The sequence below is a fragment of the Nyctibius grandis genome, chromosome 20 (genome assembly GCF_013368605.1).
Source record: "Nyctibius grandis isolate bNycGra1 chromosome 20, bNycGra1.pri, whole genome shotgun sequence".
NCBI classification, from domain to species: Eukaryota; Metazoa; Chordata; class Aves; order Nyctibiiformes; family Nyctibiidae; genus Nyctibius; species Nyctibius grandis.
In genome coordinates this window covers 7,206,098-7,221,680 of record NC_090677.1, presented here as the reverse complement: position 1 = coordinate 7,221,680, position 15,583 = coordinate 7,206,098, and the positions used below count along the sequence as shown (strand labels likewise).

The window sequence follows — 15,583 nt, the reverse complement described above, 5'->3', positions numbered from 1 at the left end:
TGGGATCATTATTTATAGAGTGCACATTAGTTACACTGCTCGAGTTGGGAGTTACAGTATGTTAGAGTTGCAATAAAAGTGCAAGAACACTGTCTTCCTTGTCCTGCTGCAATATTTATATCCAGGCCTCTGTTGGAAATTTCTGTGTAATCAAATTACAGTAAGGCTGTGCTCCCAAATTTAATCTTTCTCTTTAAGAGCAGCTAGGAAAATAAAGGCAGTGGTAATTAAGCCTTTATCTTGGCTTGAATGTAAGGAAAAAAAAAAATCCAAAGTAGTTTTACAGGTTAGGGTGATACAGGCAATGATACAAGAATTTAAACAGCCCGTTACGGCATGTAGATAGGGCCACGGGTTTGCAAATCTTTCTTACCTTCTCAATACATCTGTTTAATTCCTCACTCAAGGCTTCTTTTTCTTTCTGCAGCTTTTCGTTTTTAGTAGTTAAGCTCGAAACTTCATTTTGAAGGTCAGAGAGATCAGGACATCTGGGCAGCTGTGGAAAACAAAACCCTCACAGTTACATTTCTGTGCTGTTTCACAAAGCTTTCTTTTCTCCTCTGGGCCGAGCATCGCACTCCAGGGAGAGTGGAAGAGAGGAACACACTCCAGTTTGGTACCAATGACCATACGAGTATCGTTCAAATGGTCCAGGGCATCCTTCCCACAACAGCAGTGCTGAGGGTTCCCAACTGCCCTGTGATCCCTCGGATTTGCTTTAGGGCTGGTCTTTCTCTGCCTCTTCTGTGAGCCCAACACTGGGCTGCTGACTTCTGATCCCTTTCTCATTTGACACAGTGCTTTAGCTTAACACTGGGCTCCTGACTTCTGATCCCTTTCTCATTTGACACAGTGCTTTAGCTTAACACTCTGCCTTCTCCTCTGCTGGTCTGTCTTTGCTCACTCAATCTTCTCTCTTTAATTACACTCAAGCCACAATCCACTCTTTACTGAATAGGCCTCATCTGCTTTTGCTTTTTAAGACCATTATCTACCCCTAAGCATTGGCTGCATCAAATGAGCCCTTTACACTGTAAAGAAAATTAGTTTGTGGAGCCCTAATCAGGAGAGCTAACTCATTTGGAGCCTTCATTATCTGTGTTTATTAGCATATATTTACAGCCAATTGAACCATGCTTAGACAGGCGATAACCAAGCCCTCCAGGAGATTATCCTCAGAAGTTGTGAGATGAGGTCTCCAGATGGGTTTAGCAATAGGAATTCTCTCCAAAAGGACATGCTGGAAGAGATCAATCCTTAAACAGAGCTATATGGGTATCACCAGTTACACAGGAAAGCGTTCCCCTGCCTATCCCATCTGCACAAACTGGAAAAGCCCTGTCTGTTCCTCAATTAGACCTTTAAATCTTTGTCTTCGTTGTCAAAGCCTGTCTTTGTAGATCCACTACTCTGGAAGACCTTTTGGCAAAGGCCAAGTGAAACCTTAGTTGAACAATTATGCGTTGTACCCGGAGACTGTTTCAAGAGAATTTATATTCCCCTACTGTTATGACCTTTCTTTAAATAAATTAACTATTTCCAATTCGGACAAGAGAGCAGGGCACGTTAAGAGACAGCCAGCATTATCTGATGGCACTCAAAGAGGATGCCGTACCTGTTTTGTCTTCTCGAGTTCCTGCTTGAGCATGTGGTTCTCCTGCTCCAATATATGAGCTTGAACCTTCATTTTTGACAGCTCCATCTCCAATGAAGACACCACATTTGATGACTGCAAAAAGTAAAAGGCGCAGATTTCAACTTGGGAGACACACAGAGTAACAAAGGTTGACCAGGGGATGCTGCAGCCAGTGACATGGGTTAGAGCTGGGGTGGCACTGGACTGAACAGAACAGGCACGCTGGAAAATGCAGGTAAATATTTAGCATCACTAAGCTCCATGTTCAAGACAGACCTCCACACTTCTACCTCCCTGCTTTTGGCTGCTGCCACGCTTTCCTTCCACCCCCACTGCCACATGCATGTACGTTTGCAGCTAGTACGTAGGGAAGTTCAGCTTTGAAAGACCACACGCAGCTCGAGACCACGTAGCACCTGTGCATTCCCCAAAATTCAGTTGTTCCATACCACTACAGACTGTGTCATCCCATACCTTTACTTTGGAGTTTTCCAGTTCCTCTTTAAGTTCCAGTCTCTCCTTTTCCCATTCTTCCAGGGTACACTTTCCTGCTTCCCTTTCCTTTTGCTTGAGCACCCTTGCTAGCTGTTGATTAAGATCCTGCACATCTGCTTGATTTTTGGAGTTCCTCTGGCTAAGTTCTGTATTTTCAGAGTCCAGCTGCTGGTTTCTGGTCTTCAGCTCTGCTACCTGAACCAGGACGGCAGTGTCAGTTACGACTGCTTTTACACTGGGGATGAGATTTTTTTAAAACATTTCCTTTCTGTTAAGATGATTAAAAGAACTGACAAGCACCACTCCAAGTCAACGGTGACTCTGAGCAGTGGGGTGTAGTTGTTAACTCTACTCTATGGAACAGTCACGACCCTACTAGCACTGCTTTCTTTATCTCCTTAAAGCATATTTAACGTGCTCCATGCCCTAGTTTTAGGCCAAATCAACTGTTGAAGAGTAGGAATCCTCCTGATGACCTTTTGCATGCATGGTCAGCCTCAAACTGTTAATTTCTCATAATTGGCCTCAATTATATCAGTTGTCTGGCACACCACTCTGTTCCCTTTGCCATGCTGATGTATATTTTGTGGGTTGTGCTGGTGAGCTAGTAGATTATTCTGAGCAAGGAGATTTTTTGTAAGCAATACTAAGAGGGACATGAATATAAAAGCTACTTAAACCTTCTACTTTGCAACTCAGCATAACAAACCGCCCTTAAACTAAAAGTAGCAGTTTCATGGATACAAGCAAAGGGTCACAGCTGGCAGCATTCCTAGACCCAGCTAGCTGGGAAATAAGTAGAGGCTGAGTCACATAACCTCTGTTTCCCATGGGCTACTACAGAGCATTACCCACAAAGCCTACAAAAAAAAGATTTTAACTTTATATTTCTATTAAATAAACTTTCTAAGTTGACTATGGAAGATGCTCTCGAGTCTGTAAGCTAGACAGTTACAGTAGCGTTGCAGTTGTCTTCTGATCAGGTCAAACAAGCCTCATGTCAATCCCAAAGAGTTAATGAGAATAGTTATCAACAAGTTTAAATGTAGATAGTGGTCATTTGCTACTGCCTTCGTGACCACCTGAGGAACAGCTTTTACACAGGGATGATTTCTACAGAGAAGGCTATGGGCTCAGTCCAGGTACCTGCTTTTTCAGGTTGTCAACCATCTTCTGTACAGCCACCTTCTCCTTTCTCACAGCCTCTATCTTTTGCCTAAGGAAAAAAATGAAAGCTCATGAACATTAGGGTCACTTGTTAATATACATGCCTACAAGAATGGGCTGGCTTTTGACATCACCAGGTTAGACATTGGAACGGGCTGCCCAGGGAGGTGGTGGAGTCACCATCTCTGGAGGGGTTTAAGAAAAGCCTGGACATGGCACTTAGTGCCATGGTCTAGTTGACATGGTGGTGTCAGGGCACTGGTTGGACTCGATGATCCCAGAGGTCTCTTCCAACCTGATTGATTCTGTGATCACTGTTTTGCATAGGCTTGGCAAATGCTCAGTTCCTCAAGGTACCCCATGTAGTTCTTCTCTAGAAGGGAAGAATACTCCCAGGATCATGGATAGTTATCTACTTGCAAAAGACCAGATCACTGAAATACTCTGTCACACTGTACCTCTTCCTGCCTTTCCTAAGGCTACACCAGCCCAACAAGAGCTGCCTTTGCTGAAGCCAGAGCAATGGTATCAGGTCAGCTCACAAGTAGGTCCTGTGTTTGCATGCGTTACTGGGTCATCTGAACTTCCAGAGTCAAGCCCTTGCCTTGGCTCTAGGAATGGGCAGGACAAGCTGGGGCTGGTGAAAAGGACGAGGAACAGACCGTCAGCCAGCTGGATTTCCAACAGCACCACGGAATAAGCCCATTTCAAGTTTTGTAGAATATCTAACCCAGGAAGGAGCTTTGAGAGAAGGGATATAACCATCGTGTCTGCACTGCGGGGAGAGCCTGAAGGCATACACGTGGTGTGTGCCCCATTGAATTCTTACCGCATTTCTTCTCGGGATCCATTTAGCTCCCTCAGTTTCAGGCTGCAAGCGTTACCTTCCTCATTTAGTAAAGTCACTTCATTTTTCAGAAGAGCATTTTCTTCTCTGAGCTTCTCGGCTTCACATCTGCGGCAGAGACGTGAGACAAGTGAAAACTGTTTCTGTATATTGTCTAGGTCCATGGGGAGAAAAATTACTCAAAGCCTAAGCTACCTGTAATATTTCAAAACAAAGGTACAATTGACTTATTTTATGTAGGAACAGTACGTGGATTTTACATTTCATTTAGTAAGAATGCTTCCCAGATCACTGCAAAAGGGGCTTTTTGTGCCTGTTTTTGTACAGCTAAAGTTAGTTACGTTTTAAGACACCTAGTAAAAGTTTCACACTAATATTGTACTATACCTTTCAGTCCTTACGTTACACATAACATAACTTTAAACAGCTTAACTCCACAATATGCAAATTGCTAGGAGAGCAAGCTGTTTCCCCAGCTGTTTCTGGAGCCCTGTACGCTGGGAACAGCGGCGTTGGAAAGTGCCTTTTCTGTCCTGAGGCTACTGTAAAGAAATAACTTCGCCATGGTGTAATACCTGAAAGAACAATTTCCTGCAGGAAGCTGGTGCTGAACAATAATTAAGCCACTTGTAGCCACTTTATGGCCTCCAAAAAAAAAAAAAACCCTTGCTGAAATACAGCAGTTAAAAACAAGTAGGTAAACCCTATTATATTCTGGTATATATAATGGTATTTACCATATCACACACCTGATTGATTCCTAACACTAAGTGCTCCTGCCGGGAAAAAAGTTACCATAATTCTCTAGTATTAAGTTAAGTATTGAGAGAACTAGAACCACTTTTAGCATCCCAAGTAACATTCACTACTAGAAGGGAACGAACCGAGTGAAGAAGTGATATTAGTACATGCTAAAAGCAGTCTGGAAGTGTTACCATAGTATTTTGGACACAAAAATACAGGGGTTTCTGATGTACCATGAGCTACATGCTGCGAAGGTGACTACATCCACAGACAGAACAGCTGGCAGGTTGCTCCTGTTTTACCACTCATGTTAGGTCACGGGCAGAGAGGAGTAAGTCACATACATTTATTTCAACCGTCGTTATCCACGATTAATCATCAAGTTAGACTCCAAGGCACTGTTTTCTAATCACAGTTAAACTACAGTGGTTAATGCAGCAGCCGTACGGCAGGCGGGCGGGCGGCTACGCAGCGAGGAGCGGGATGCTAGGTTAGTTTCTAAGCGGCACGTTCGATTACTGTGGGGCCGGCACGGTTCCCACAAAGGTTTGCGAGAGTACGTTACCTCAGAAGATCAACCTTCTGCTGCAGCTCAGCGCACGTGCTTTGTAAGCCGTGCGGCACTGTATTCCTCTCTTCTCTCTCCTCGTGGAAATGCATGTTGTTTGCATCTTGTTCTTGTGCATCTTCCAGTTCTTTACCTTTTTGGAGGAGCTGTGTGTTTTCCTCTCTGAGCTTAATACTTCCCAGTTTACTTTCTTCTAGTTGGCAATGAAGGCTTCTCAGCTTACGCAGGTTGTCTTCTAGCACTTTATTTTTTTCAACTACCTTCATCATTTTGGATTTCAGATCCTTATTTTCTACCTGAATTTCTTCTTGTAGTGACAGAAGTTTAGCCTGTGCCATTGATCTGTCTTCTAACTCTTTGACCCTTTTCCAGAGCTGAGCTATTACGCTTTTCAGGTCACGATTTGCTGACCCAGGAGCATGATCAAGCTGGAGAGAGGCTTCACTCAGTTCTTCAGCCTTCTCAAGCTCAACCTGCAGCTTCAAAGCATCAGAAACAAACCCTTTATTTTGGGGAGTTATTCTGTGATTTAGCAGATGACGCTTCTGCTGTTTAATATCATTGTGTAACATTTTTGGTCTGGGAACTCTCTCAATGTCTCTCTTTTTTTGCAGCAAAGGCACCTGAGAAAGCAGCTCTTGATTCTTCTCACAATCCTGACTGCCATCAGTTTCCAGTGCTGCTTGTCCTTGCATCTGACACACCTGCACCGTGCGCACGTGGCTGCCTGCTCTGACTTTAACACATGCTTGCTCCAAATCTGAATCAATCTCGGTCATTTCTTCCAGGTCTGTAGCATCAGCCTCCAAAAGCTGAAGGACATTCGAATCTGTTCCCTCGTCTGCATCTGTACAATCGCTGGGCAACCCTTCAAAACCAGCATCCATTTCACTTGGCAGCTGAGATCGTTCCGAGCTGGAGTCGGAGCAGCCAGGACTGGGAGGTTGTGCGGGCTCCTGCTCTGCAGCTTGCAGCCTGTGCTGCAGCCTGACGATCTCGGCAGCCATTCGGACATTCTCCTTCACAGCTTGCTCGTGCACTTTCTGCAGGTTTAAGAGGACATCCGCATCATCTCCCAGAGGCGCCAGACCAGAGAAAGAAGCAATTTTGCTCTTTGCTTTTGCATACTCTTTTTCCAGGGCCCTATAATGATTTTGTAGTGTGGAAAAACTATGGGTCTCCCACTGCAATTTCTGTATTTTCCCTTGAAGGTCTGAGATTTCCAAACTCATCTCGGCCTTTTCTGTTTCTGCTCTTAGACAAATGTCCTTGTTTAAACTCTCCAAAGCAAGAAGTTTGGAATTGAGGTCTTCTTTCTCTTGCTTATATTCACTGTCAAGCCTCTCCAGCTTTTGCCTAACCAGCTTCCCATTTTCCTCCACCACGGATATACGCTCTTCTTTGTTCTTTAGCTCTTTTTCATGGTCATTTTGGAGTTGCATTATTTTATCGTTCAGCTTTTTCTCTTGCTTCTCAGCAGCGTCCCTCAGGTCTCGCAGCTCCTTCTGAAGCTGTTCTCTCTCGCACACAAGCTTGTTCACTTCTTCCTTGAAGTTTTTCTCCAGGAGATCTTTCTCCTGGGTCAGGGCAGAAGAAATGGCCTTTTCATTTGCCAGACTTTCCTTCAGTTGCTCATGGGCTTCAGCAACCTCCTGAGCAATTTCATCCTTTTCAAACTCCCACTGAGCCTTCTCCTCTCTTCGCTGTTCAGCAAGTTCATACAACTCTTGCTGGTAACATCCTTCCAGATTTTGGATCATTTCTTCATACGTATTCACAAGGGTTTGTGTGTCAACAGAAAACTGAGTTTCTGCATGAGATGCTCTTCTGTTATAGTCACTTTCCATTTTTTTCCTAAACATGGTTAACATAATAAATTACTAAACTCTGGGCTAACTCAGAGAGATTCAAATGGCTTTTTTAGGCTGAATACAACAAGCTGAAACATTACTTTTTCACTGAGTTTTAGATGAAGTACTATTCGACGGGTGTTTCTGAGAGCCAAAGTTAAATTTGAGGCAATTTGTTGAAACTTCAAAAATAAAATCTAATTGCCTTGGAAAAGTCTAACTCTTGAAATGTCCTCAGAAAAGGTTTTGCGTACAATATATGCCCTTCTATCCTTGTGATCAGATTTGAGGGGGCAGATGTTCTTACCCCCATCTCTCCCTGTCCCCCCAGGATGGTTTCAGTTTCTTTTGACACCCGAGCTTGGCTAAATGCCTTTACCAGCCATTGCTTTACTTCTTCAGAGAAGAACAACTCTGAAAACCCAAATGCTTTAAAAGTACAAAGCAGGGATTTGTAAAGCACAAGGATCCTGAGCAGAGCTCAAGTTAATCACGTCTGGTTATGCTTTAACACTGCTGTTGCCTCTGGGTGAGCGAAAAATCAATGTAAATATCTGCTGGAGAAAGGTCAGAAGAAAAAAGCCCCTGGAGAGCAGCCCAGCGTTCTGGAATAAACCAGGTAACAGTGCTGTACAATTAGTACACTTGAATTAAGCGTCAGGAGTCATTTCTGCACTGGCTTCACCTTGCTCACCACGCCAAGCCATCAAGGTCAGCCTACACCTCGACCATCCCCGCCAGCGGTGACACTCACCTTTCCTCCTCCAGGTCCTGCTCGTGCCTCCTCAGCAGCTCTTGTTGGAGCTCTTCCTTCTCCATGGTGTGCACCTCTGCCATCCTTTTCAGCTGCTCGTGAAAGCCACGTTCCAGCTCCCCCTTCTCTTCCTGCAGTGTCTGCACTAAAACTCTCATCTTTTCTTCCACCCAGACACCATTTTGAATCAGTTCTTCCCGTTCTTGACTAAACTTCTTGTTTACCTGCTCCAGTCTGGCTCTAACATCTTCTTCGTGCTCCTGCCTCAATAGTTCTTGCAGACTGGCTTTTTCCTCATCGAAACGCATTTGTAATTTGTTTTTCTCATCATTATATTCACAGTCAAGCTTTTCTTGCTGTTCTCTGAGCATTGCTGCCTCTCCTTGCAGTTCTGCAATTTGATTTTTAAGGCCAGTTATTTGCTTTTCCATGACGTGCATCTCTTCAGTGTACTTCTTCCTCATATCCTCTTGTTCTTTCTTGCAGTGGATTTTTGTCTCATCTAGCTGCTTTTCATAACGACTCACCTACAAAAAGGAAAACAGATTGGTTTGTTTTCTACATAATGTTCTACAGAGATGTTCTCTACATTTCTGTATTACGTATTTCACAGAATCCCAGAATCCCAGCTTGGTTGGGGTTGGAAGGGACCTCTGGAGATCATCCAGTCCAACCCCCTGCCAAAGCAGGGTCACCCAGAGCATGTTGCACAGGGTTGCATCCAGGTGGGTTTTGAATATCTCCAGAGAAGGAGACTCCCCACCCTCCCTGGGCAGCCTGTTCCAGTGCTCTGGCACCCTCAAAGTAAAGAAGTTCCTCCTCATTCAGATGGAACTTCCCATGTTTCAGTTTGTGCCCATTGCCCCTTGTCCTGTCACTGGGCACCACTGAGAAGAGTCTGGTCCCCTCCTCTTGACACTCACCCCCCTAAGGTATTTGTAAGTGTTGATAAGATCCCCCCTCAGTCTGCTCTTCTCCAGCTCTCTCAGCCTCTCCTCATAAGAGAGATGCTCCAGTCCTCTGACCATCTTTGTAGCCCTTTGCTGGACTCTCTCCAGTAATTCTGTATCTTTCTTGAACTGGGAGGCCTGGAACTGCACACAGTTACTCCAGATGTGGCCTCACCAGGGCCGTGTAGAGGGGCAGGAGAACCTCCCTTGACCTGCTGGCCACACTCTTCCTCATGCACCCCAGGATACCATTGGCCTTCCTGGCCACAAGGGCACATTGCTGGCTCATGGTGAACTTGAGCCAGGGACAGAGTGTCTTCTCAACAAGTTTGCTGATGATCCGAAGATGGAAGGTTTGGCTGATACACCTGGAGGCTGTGCAGCCATTCAGCATGATTTGGACAGACTGGAGAGCTGGGCAAAGAGGAACGTAATGAGGTTCAACAAGGATAAGTGCAGAGTCCTGCACCTTGGAAGGAGTAATAAAATGCACCAGTACAGGTTAGGAGGCGATCTGCTAGAGAGCAGCTCTGTGGAGAAGGATCTTGGAGTCCTGGTGGACAAGTTATCCATGGGACAGCAATGTGCCCTTATGGCCAAGAAGGCCAATGGTATCCTGGGGTGCATTAAGAAGACTGTGTCCAGCAGATCGAGGGAGGTCCTCCTCCCCCTCTACTCTACCCTGGTGAGACCTCACCTGGAGTATTGCGTTCATTTCTGAGCTCCCCAGTTCAAGAGGGACAGAGATCTACTGGACAGAGTCCAACGGAGGGCTACGAGGATGATGAAGAGACTGGAACACCTGCCTTATGAGGAAAGGTTGAGAGACCTGGGGCTTTTTAGTCTGCAGAAGAGAAGACTGAGATGGGATCTGATTAATATGTATAAATATATGAGGGCTGGGTGTCAAAAGGAAAGGGGCAACCTCTTTTCACTTGTGCCCTGTGATAGGACAAGGGGCAATGGATGCAAGCGAGAGCACAGGAAGTTCAACCTCAACATGAGGAAGAACTTCTTTACTGTAAGGGTTACAGAGCACTGGAACAGGCTCCCCAGAGAGGTTGTGGAGTCTCCTTCTCTGGAGACTTTCAAGACCCGTCTGGATGCGTTCTTGTGTAACCTGCCCTAGATTGGTCCTGCTCTGGCAGGGGCCTTGGACTCGATCTCCAGAGGTCCCTTCCAAGCCCTAACATTCTATGATTCTATGATACCGCAGCATTCATTCAGCCCTCTCCATCGCACAGCAACATGCAGAAGGAGCAGGGAAAGTAGAGGCTTGGATTCACAGAAAGGTTATAATTTGACCAGGACTTAAGAAGTCCTTCTCCAAGGCCATCCCACTTGTATGAAGAGGCTGGAAAACTTGTGAAGTTTCATTTTAAGTTAAAATAGCTTACTGTGTCTTCAAGCTCCTGTTTGAGGTGATGCAGATCCCTGTGATGCTGCTCCTTCATTTGTTCAATAGCCATTTCTGCCTCTATGCTCATGTTTAATGGGTTGCAGTCTTCTGAACCAAGTCCTTTAAAAATAATTATATACATATTCTTGAAGCCCAAAGAGATACACTCTCAACAGAATTATTTCATCAATTTAATTTCATCATTGTTTAGGCAGCTACTTGCAGCTCTCAAATTCCCATCACACATGCAGACAAGAAACTGCAAACATTAATTTCGGGTTTGAATATAGTACAGCAGCCGTATTCCACTTAAATAGCAAAACAGAGGTGGTGTTTCAGTCTCACTGTGAAGGTTTGGGAAGGTTTTTATGTAATTGCCTCTCAGATGTTACCATAAATACCTACAGCACAGAAGTTGCTCATGGAGATGTGCTTTACCTTGGTCAGGCTCAATGCCGCTGGTGCCATGACTTTTCATGTCAATGTCGAACTCTTCTGACAGTGAGTTTTTCAGCGAAGGCCTGAGCACTTTGCCTTGGGCACGGTACTCCTCCAGCTCCGAGTGCAGCTCATCGATCTGGTCTTGCAGCTCCTGAAAGATGGGGAAAAAGAAGCCTGAGGGAAAGCAACCAAAGCAGCTGAGCATCTGTACATCAACACACTCCCACAGCAAGACATTTAGGAGGGAATTACAGTAGGTCAAGACTTGTCAATAATCCTGCCCTCATGCCACAGTTAGTCATCCTCCCATCAGCAAAACAACGCCCTTCTCCAGGTTCCAACCTGCGCAAGTAACAGATGTGTTTCTTCCTAAAAGAGCAGAAGCTTCTTCAGACCAAGAGCCTGTATATATTCTGCCTCTAAAGTATATCACACTCCAGGACCTTCCACTTCACTCCTCCTTCCTACGACCTTTTCTAAACAGCAGCTTAGGAACATTTTTCAAACAGTGGAGAAATACCTCCTCAAACACCATCGACTTGAAAAATCAAATCAGAAGCAAAAGATCAAATTAGGAAAGAGAGATCCTCATTACTGCATTTACCATCTGGTACTTCTGCCCACTTGCCAGCGGAATATCCCGAGTGTTGGTGCCAAACGCCATACGCTCAGCTCAACAAACAGCGTTTATTGAGGGAAATGAATCCCTGAATGTGTAAACACACAATTCTGCACATTTCAGTGGTGCAGAAAGTGAACCTTGAATACCCATTCATATCTGACAGTGCTCAAAAAAAAAATCAATTGCATATTCAAGCAACTTATTATCAAGAAGTATCAATTCAACAAATATTTCTAGAAAATCTTTGCTTTTAAACTGCAGCTTCCTAAGAGAGCTATCGTGCTGTTTCGGATTAGACAGCCTGTTGCCGAGGTAGCCCATTATTGAATGAAAAGGATCACGCAGAACAGATGCATATAATACATCTAGTAACCATTGTAGTAATCAGAAAGTAGATATCTAAATAGATCTTGCAGGCCCACCTTAAAATAGTATTTCAGCCATACGAGGTTTGGGGAGGAGAAGACAAGCTTTACATTTTCAGTTTTATATTAAGAAAATACTACTGGTTTGGAAACCACCGAAACTCGGGTATATCTTATTTCTGCTGTTAGTTCCTGCAACTCTGAATTCAAACTAGGGCAAAGTTTATTTTGTAGATCAAAAAACCGCTAGTGCACAACTGCCCCACACTTCAAGAAAGATGTTGAGGTGTTGGAGCAAGTCCAGAGGAGGGTGACCAAGCTGGTGAAGGGTCTGGAGGGTCTGACCTACGAGGAACGGCTGAGGGAGCTGGGGGTGTTTAGCCTGGAGAAGAGGAGGCTCAGAGGTGACCTTATTGCAGTCTACAACTGCCTGAAGGGAGGTTGTAGTGAAGTGGGAGTCGGCCTCTTCTCCCAGGCAACCAGCGATAGGACAAGAGGACACAGCCTCAAGCTTCACCAGGGGAGGTTCAGGTTGGACATTAGGAAGCATTTCTTCTCAGCAAGGGTCATTAGGCATTGGAAGGGGCTGCCCAGGGAGGTGGTGGAGTCCCCATCTCTGGAGGGGTTTAAGAAAAGCCTGGCCATGGCACTTAGTGCCATGATCTAGTTGACAGGGTGGTGTCAGGGCAACGGTTGGACTCGATGATCCCTGAGGTCAGCCCAAGAGCTTTCCACCCCCCCAAAAAACTTAGATTAGAGTAAAAAAACCCATTATATAGGAAAAAAAACCCAGCTGTATTATATTGCTGCTCTGGGCTGCTGTTTGCAGTAAGGATGTTCTTGGTGAACATGGGCAGATGGGTGCCGGGTCTCCACTTACCCTGCACTGCCGCTCGTACTCGCTTCTCATCTGCGCCAGCCTCTCCTCCTGCAGGAAAAACTCTGCGCTGCTGGGGTCCAGGTCACCAAACTGAAACGGCACGAACGGGATCCAGTTACCCCTGCACCGAACAGCCCTGCTCATTGCAGCCTGGGTGCCATTTGCAAGCAGTCCTGCAGCCTGCACCCTCTCCCCTCTGTTTTTTTTTTAATTTTAAACACAGCAGTTCTGCTTTCCTGCTAGTAGAGGACAACGAGCAACCTCCCTAGCAAACACAAGCTGCTATCTCACCATAGCTCTCATGCTAACATTGATTTCAGACCACAGCTTTCTAGCTTAGCATATGGGTCATTAGACATTGAAAGGGGCTGCCCAGGGAGGTGGTGGAGTCACCATCTCTGGAGGGGTTTAAGAAAAGACTGGACATGGCACTTAGTGCCATGGTCTAGTTGCCATGGTGGTGTCAGGGCAATGGTTGGACTCGATGATCCCAGAGGGCTCTTCCAACCTGATTGATTCTGTGATTCTGTGATATGCACATCTCAGTTCAATAAATAATCCCAGCTTTAAAGAAGTCTGGAAAACAGATGCTGGGTGAGAATCCCAGTATACAAGTCTTTGTCTGTAGATGAACATACACTGAAAGGCCTTTGGAGAAGCTGATATTCTGAGGAGTTTATTGTAATACAGCCATGATCAGCTGTTCACCTTGAATTGTCACCTAAGTTCAGCAGAGATGCCAGGTAACACCTAACACCTCGTGGATCATCTTCCCTAGAAAGGATCTGCACGTTGGGTCTATCCAAATCTATGTGCTGGGGAAAAGAAATCCCTGCAGATCTGTGGGGCGATTGCTTCACTGTAAGCCTCCCTACTATTAATTAATATAAAACTGCAGCTACAGTGGAGTATCTTTAATTTCCTTAACTGGAACTCAGGCAGACCATGCCAACAAGGTAGCCTGTGCCTTGGTCACATCTGGATAGGGACCCCAACAGCCTCTGGCTATTAGTTAAATTGGCAGCTTGAGCATAGTAACTGAAAAGCGATTTAATTCTGGACACATACTGGGAAGAGGAGGATTTACCTTCTCAGCCAGGACGTTTTCCAAGTTCCTCTGCAGTTTGCTTGCCAAACTTTCATACTCGGCCAGTTTTTCTCCCGTTTCCAATAGCTCGCTTTCCAGGCGGCTGTTTTCCTGGACCAAACAAAAGCCCCCAACAGCCTCAGCATTTTGACAAAGAAAATATTAGCACGTGGTAACTCATTAGAAACGAATAATCTCTCAGTCAAGTCAGAGCACGACACTGCTACAAGCTTCGGCCAAAGATAGGAATGGTGAATTTGTTACCCACGCACGTACAACCCCTCTTTGTCACGGCAAAACAGCAACTGTTGATGTCGTTTGTGAGACAATACCAGTACTATTAACTTTTGCTTGGTTTAAAAAACATTTAAATGGTATGGTTATGCAGCTGTCAGATTCAGAAAAAAAGTTGTGACTTAAGTGTTCTCTAATGAAATGATGGAAAAGGATGTGACTCTGTGGGGTCATGGGTGGAGTCACCATCTCTGGAGGTGTTTAAGACTGGACATGGCACTTAGTGCCATGGTCTAGTTGCCATGGTGGTGTCAGGCCAATGGTTGGACTCAATGATCCCACAGGGCTCTTCCAACCTGATTGATTCTGTGATTCTGTGAACAATACAATGGCATTAGACAGCAGACAGTTAACAGCAAACTTGCTTTAGAGATTGGTTGGGGTTTTTTTTTTAGCAATATTTTAAGGTTCACCAAGATGTATTATCTCCTGGCTGGACAGGCCAGCAAGGCAGAAGCCCATCCGACAGCCACACACAAGCACACTCTGCACTTGATGGCAGCAGAGATTTGAACTGGAGCCTTGTGAATCCAAGGAGTAACCTATTGAGGTGACCCAAAAACCAATTCTCATGGATATGCCTCTATCTTGCTGCTGAAATTACTTTCAGCTAGTTGAACACGCACTGTAACACGTGCTCTCAAAAAGGACTATGTTGCAAGCATTGCTCTCCATTGTACCCTTGTCTTTTTTGGGGGAAAACACTGGCTGCATTTAGTCCCTGTTACCTTCAGGGAAAGGGCCAGGCGGTCCCGGATGTAGTTCTCATCGGTTTTCAGCTTTTCTATCTCCTGCTCCAGCTCCAGCCGCTGTTTATTAGCCTGCTGCAGGATTTGCTCCCGCTCTCTCCGGATCTCATTCTTTAGGGCTGCAATTCGTTCCTTGTACTCCTCATCCAGCTTCCTATGAAGGCATTGGAGGTAAAAAGAGCTCATGAGAAGAAGTAGGCGGCAAATACCACTGCGAGGGAAGCTTGGTGGTAATCAGCAGGCAACCACCTCTGTCACCGAGTCCCTGCAATGCCGTGGCAGTGACCCCAACGAGGAGGGCAGGGGTGAACCGGGACGCCCTACCTGAGGTTGTACTCGTTCCGGCGCTCAATCGCGGCGTGGTGGTCATCCACTTCGGAGGCCATCAGGGATTTCAGCTTTTCGGCTTTTTCCAAGTCCAACCGCAGCTTCTCTTTCTCTCTGGCCACTTGGTCAACCCTCTCCCTAGGATAAGGGCAGACAGCCTGGATTAGATCAGTCCCCCTGGCTCCCCCAGAGAAGGTACTTGCAAGAGGCTTGTCAGAGAGAAACAGCTCAGAAAGCTCTCCAAGGGTCCTTTATCATCAACTGCATTTAGTCGCTAGATACAAACTTGCACACATAGTTCTGGACCTGTCTTGATATCCACAAAGGTTCTGAGACCTCAACACGTGAACTCCTCAGCTGTGGTCTAGCCCCCCGAACTGCAGTGCTATGCCATTTCATGCCATTTCA

General features: G+C 45.5%; 1 protein-coding gene across 1 annotated transcript in view; it reads right to left on the bottom strand.

Moving 5' to 3' along the window:
* Window positions 1-15,583, bottom strand: part of NIN (ninein) — a 62,746-nt gene that overhangs the window by 14,990 nt on the left and 32,173 nt on the right. The window contains exons 10-22 of the mRNA XM_068416605.1: window positions 15,173-15,313; window positions 14,828-15,002; window positions 13,806-13,916; window positions 12,719-12,808; window positions 10,849-11,002; window positions 10,409-10,530; window positions 8,062-8,588; window positions 5,455-7,311; window positions 4,128-4,253; window positions 3,278-3,347; window positions 2,111-2,326; window positions 1,616-1,729; window positions 374-496 (exon numbers count right to left, since the gene is read on the bottom strand). Of these exons, the coding sequence (XP_068272706.1) occupies window positions 374-496; window positions 1,616-1,729; window positions 2,111-2,326; window positions 3,278-3,347; window positions 4,128-4,253; window positions 5,455-7,311; window positions 8,062-8,588; window positions 10,409-10,530; window positions 10,849-11,002; window positions 12,719-12,808; window positions 13,806-13,916; window positions 14,828-15,002; window positions 15,173-15,313 (3,826 nt within the window). The remainder of the gene's footprint in view (window positions 1-373; window positions 497-1,615; window positions 1,730-2,110; window positions 2,327-3,277; window positions 3,348-4,127; window positions 4,254-5,454; window positions 7,312-8,061; window positions 8,589-10,408; window positions 10,531-10,848; window positions 11,003-12,718; window positions 12,809-13,805; window positions 13,917-14,827; window positions 15,003-15,172; window positions 15,314-15,583) is intronic.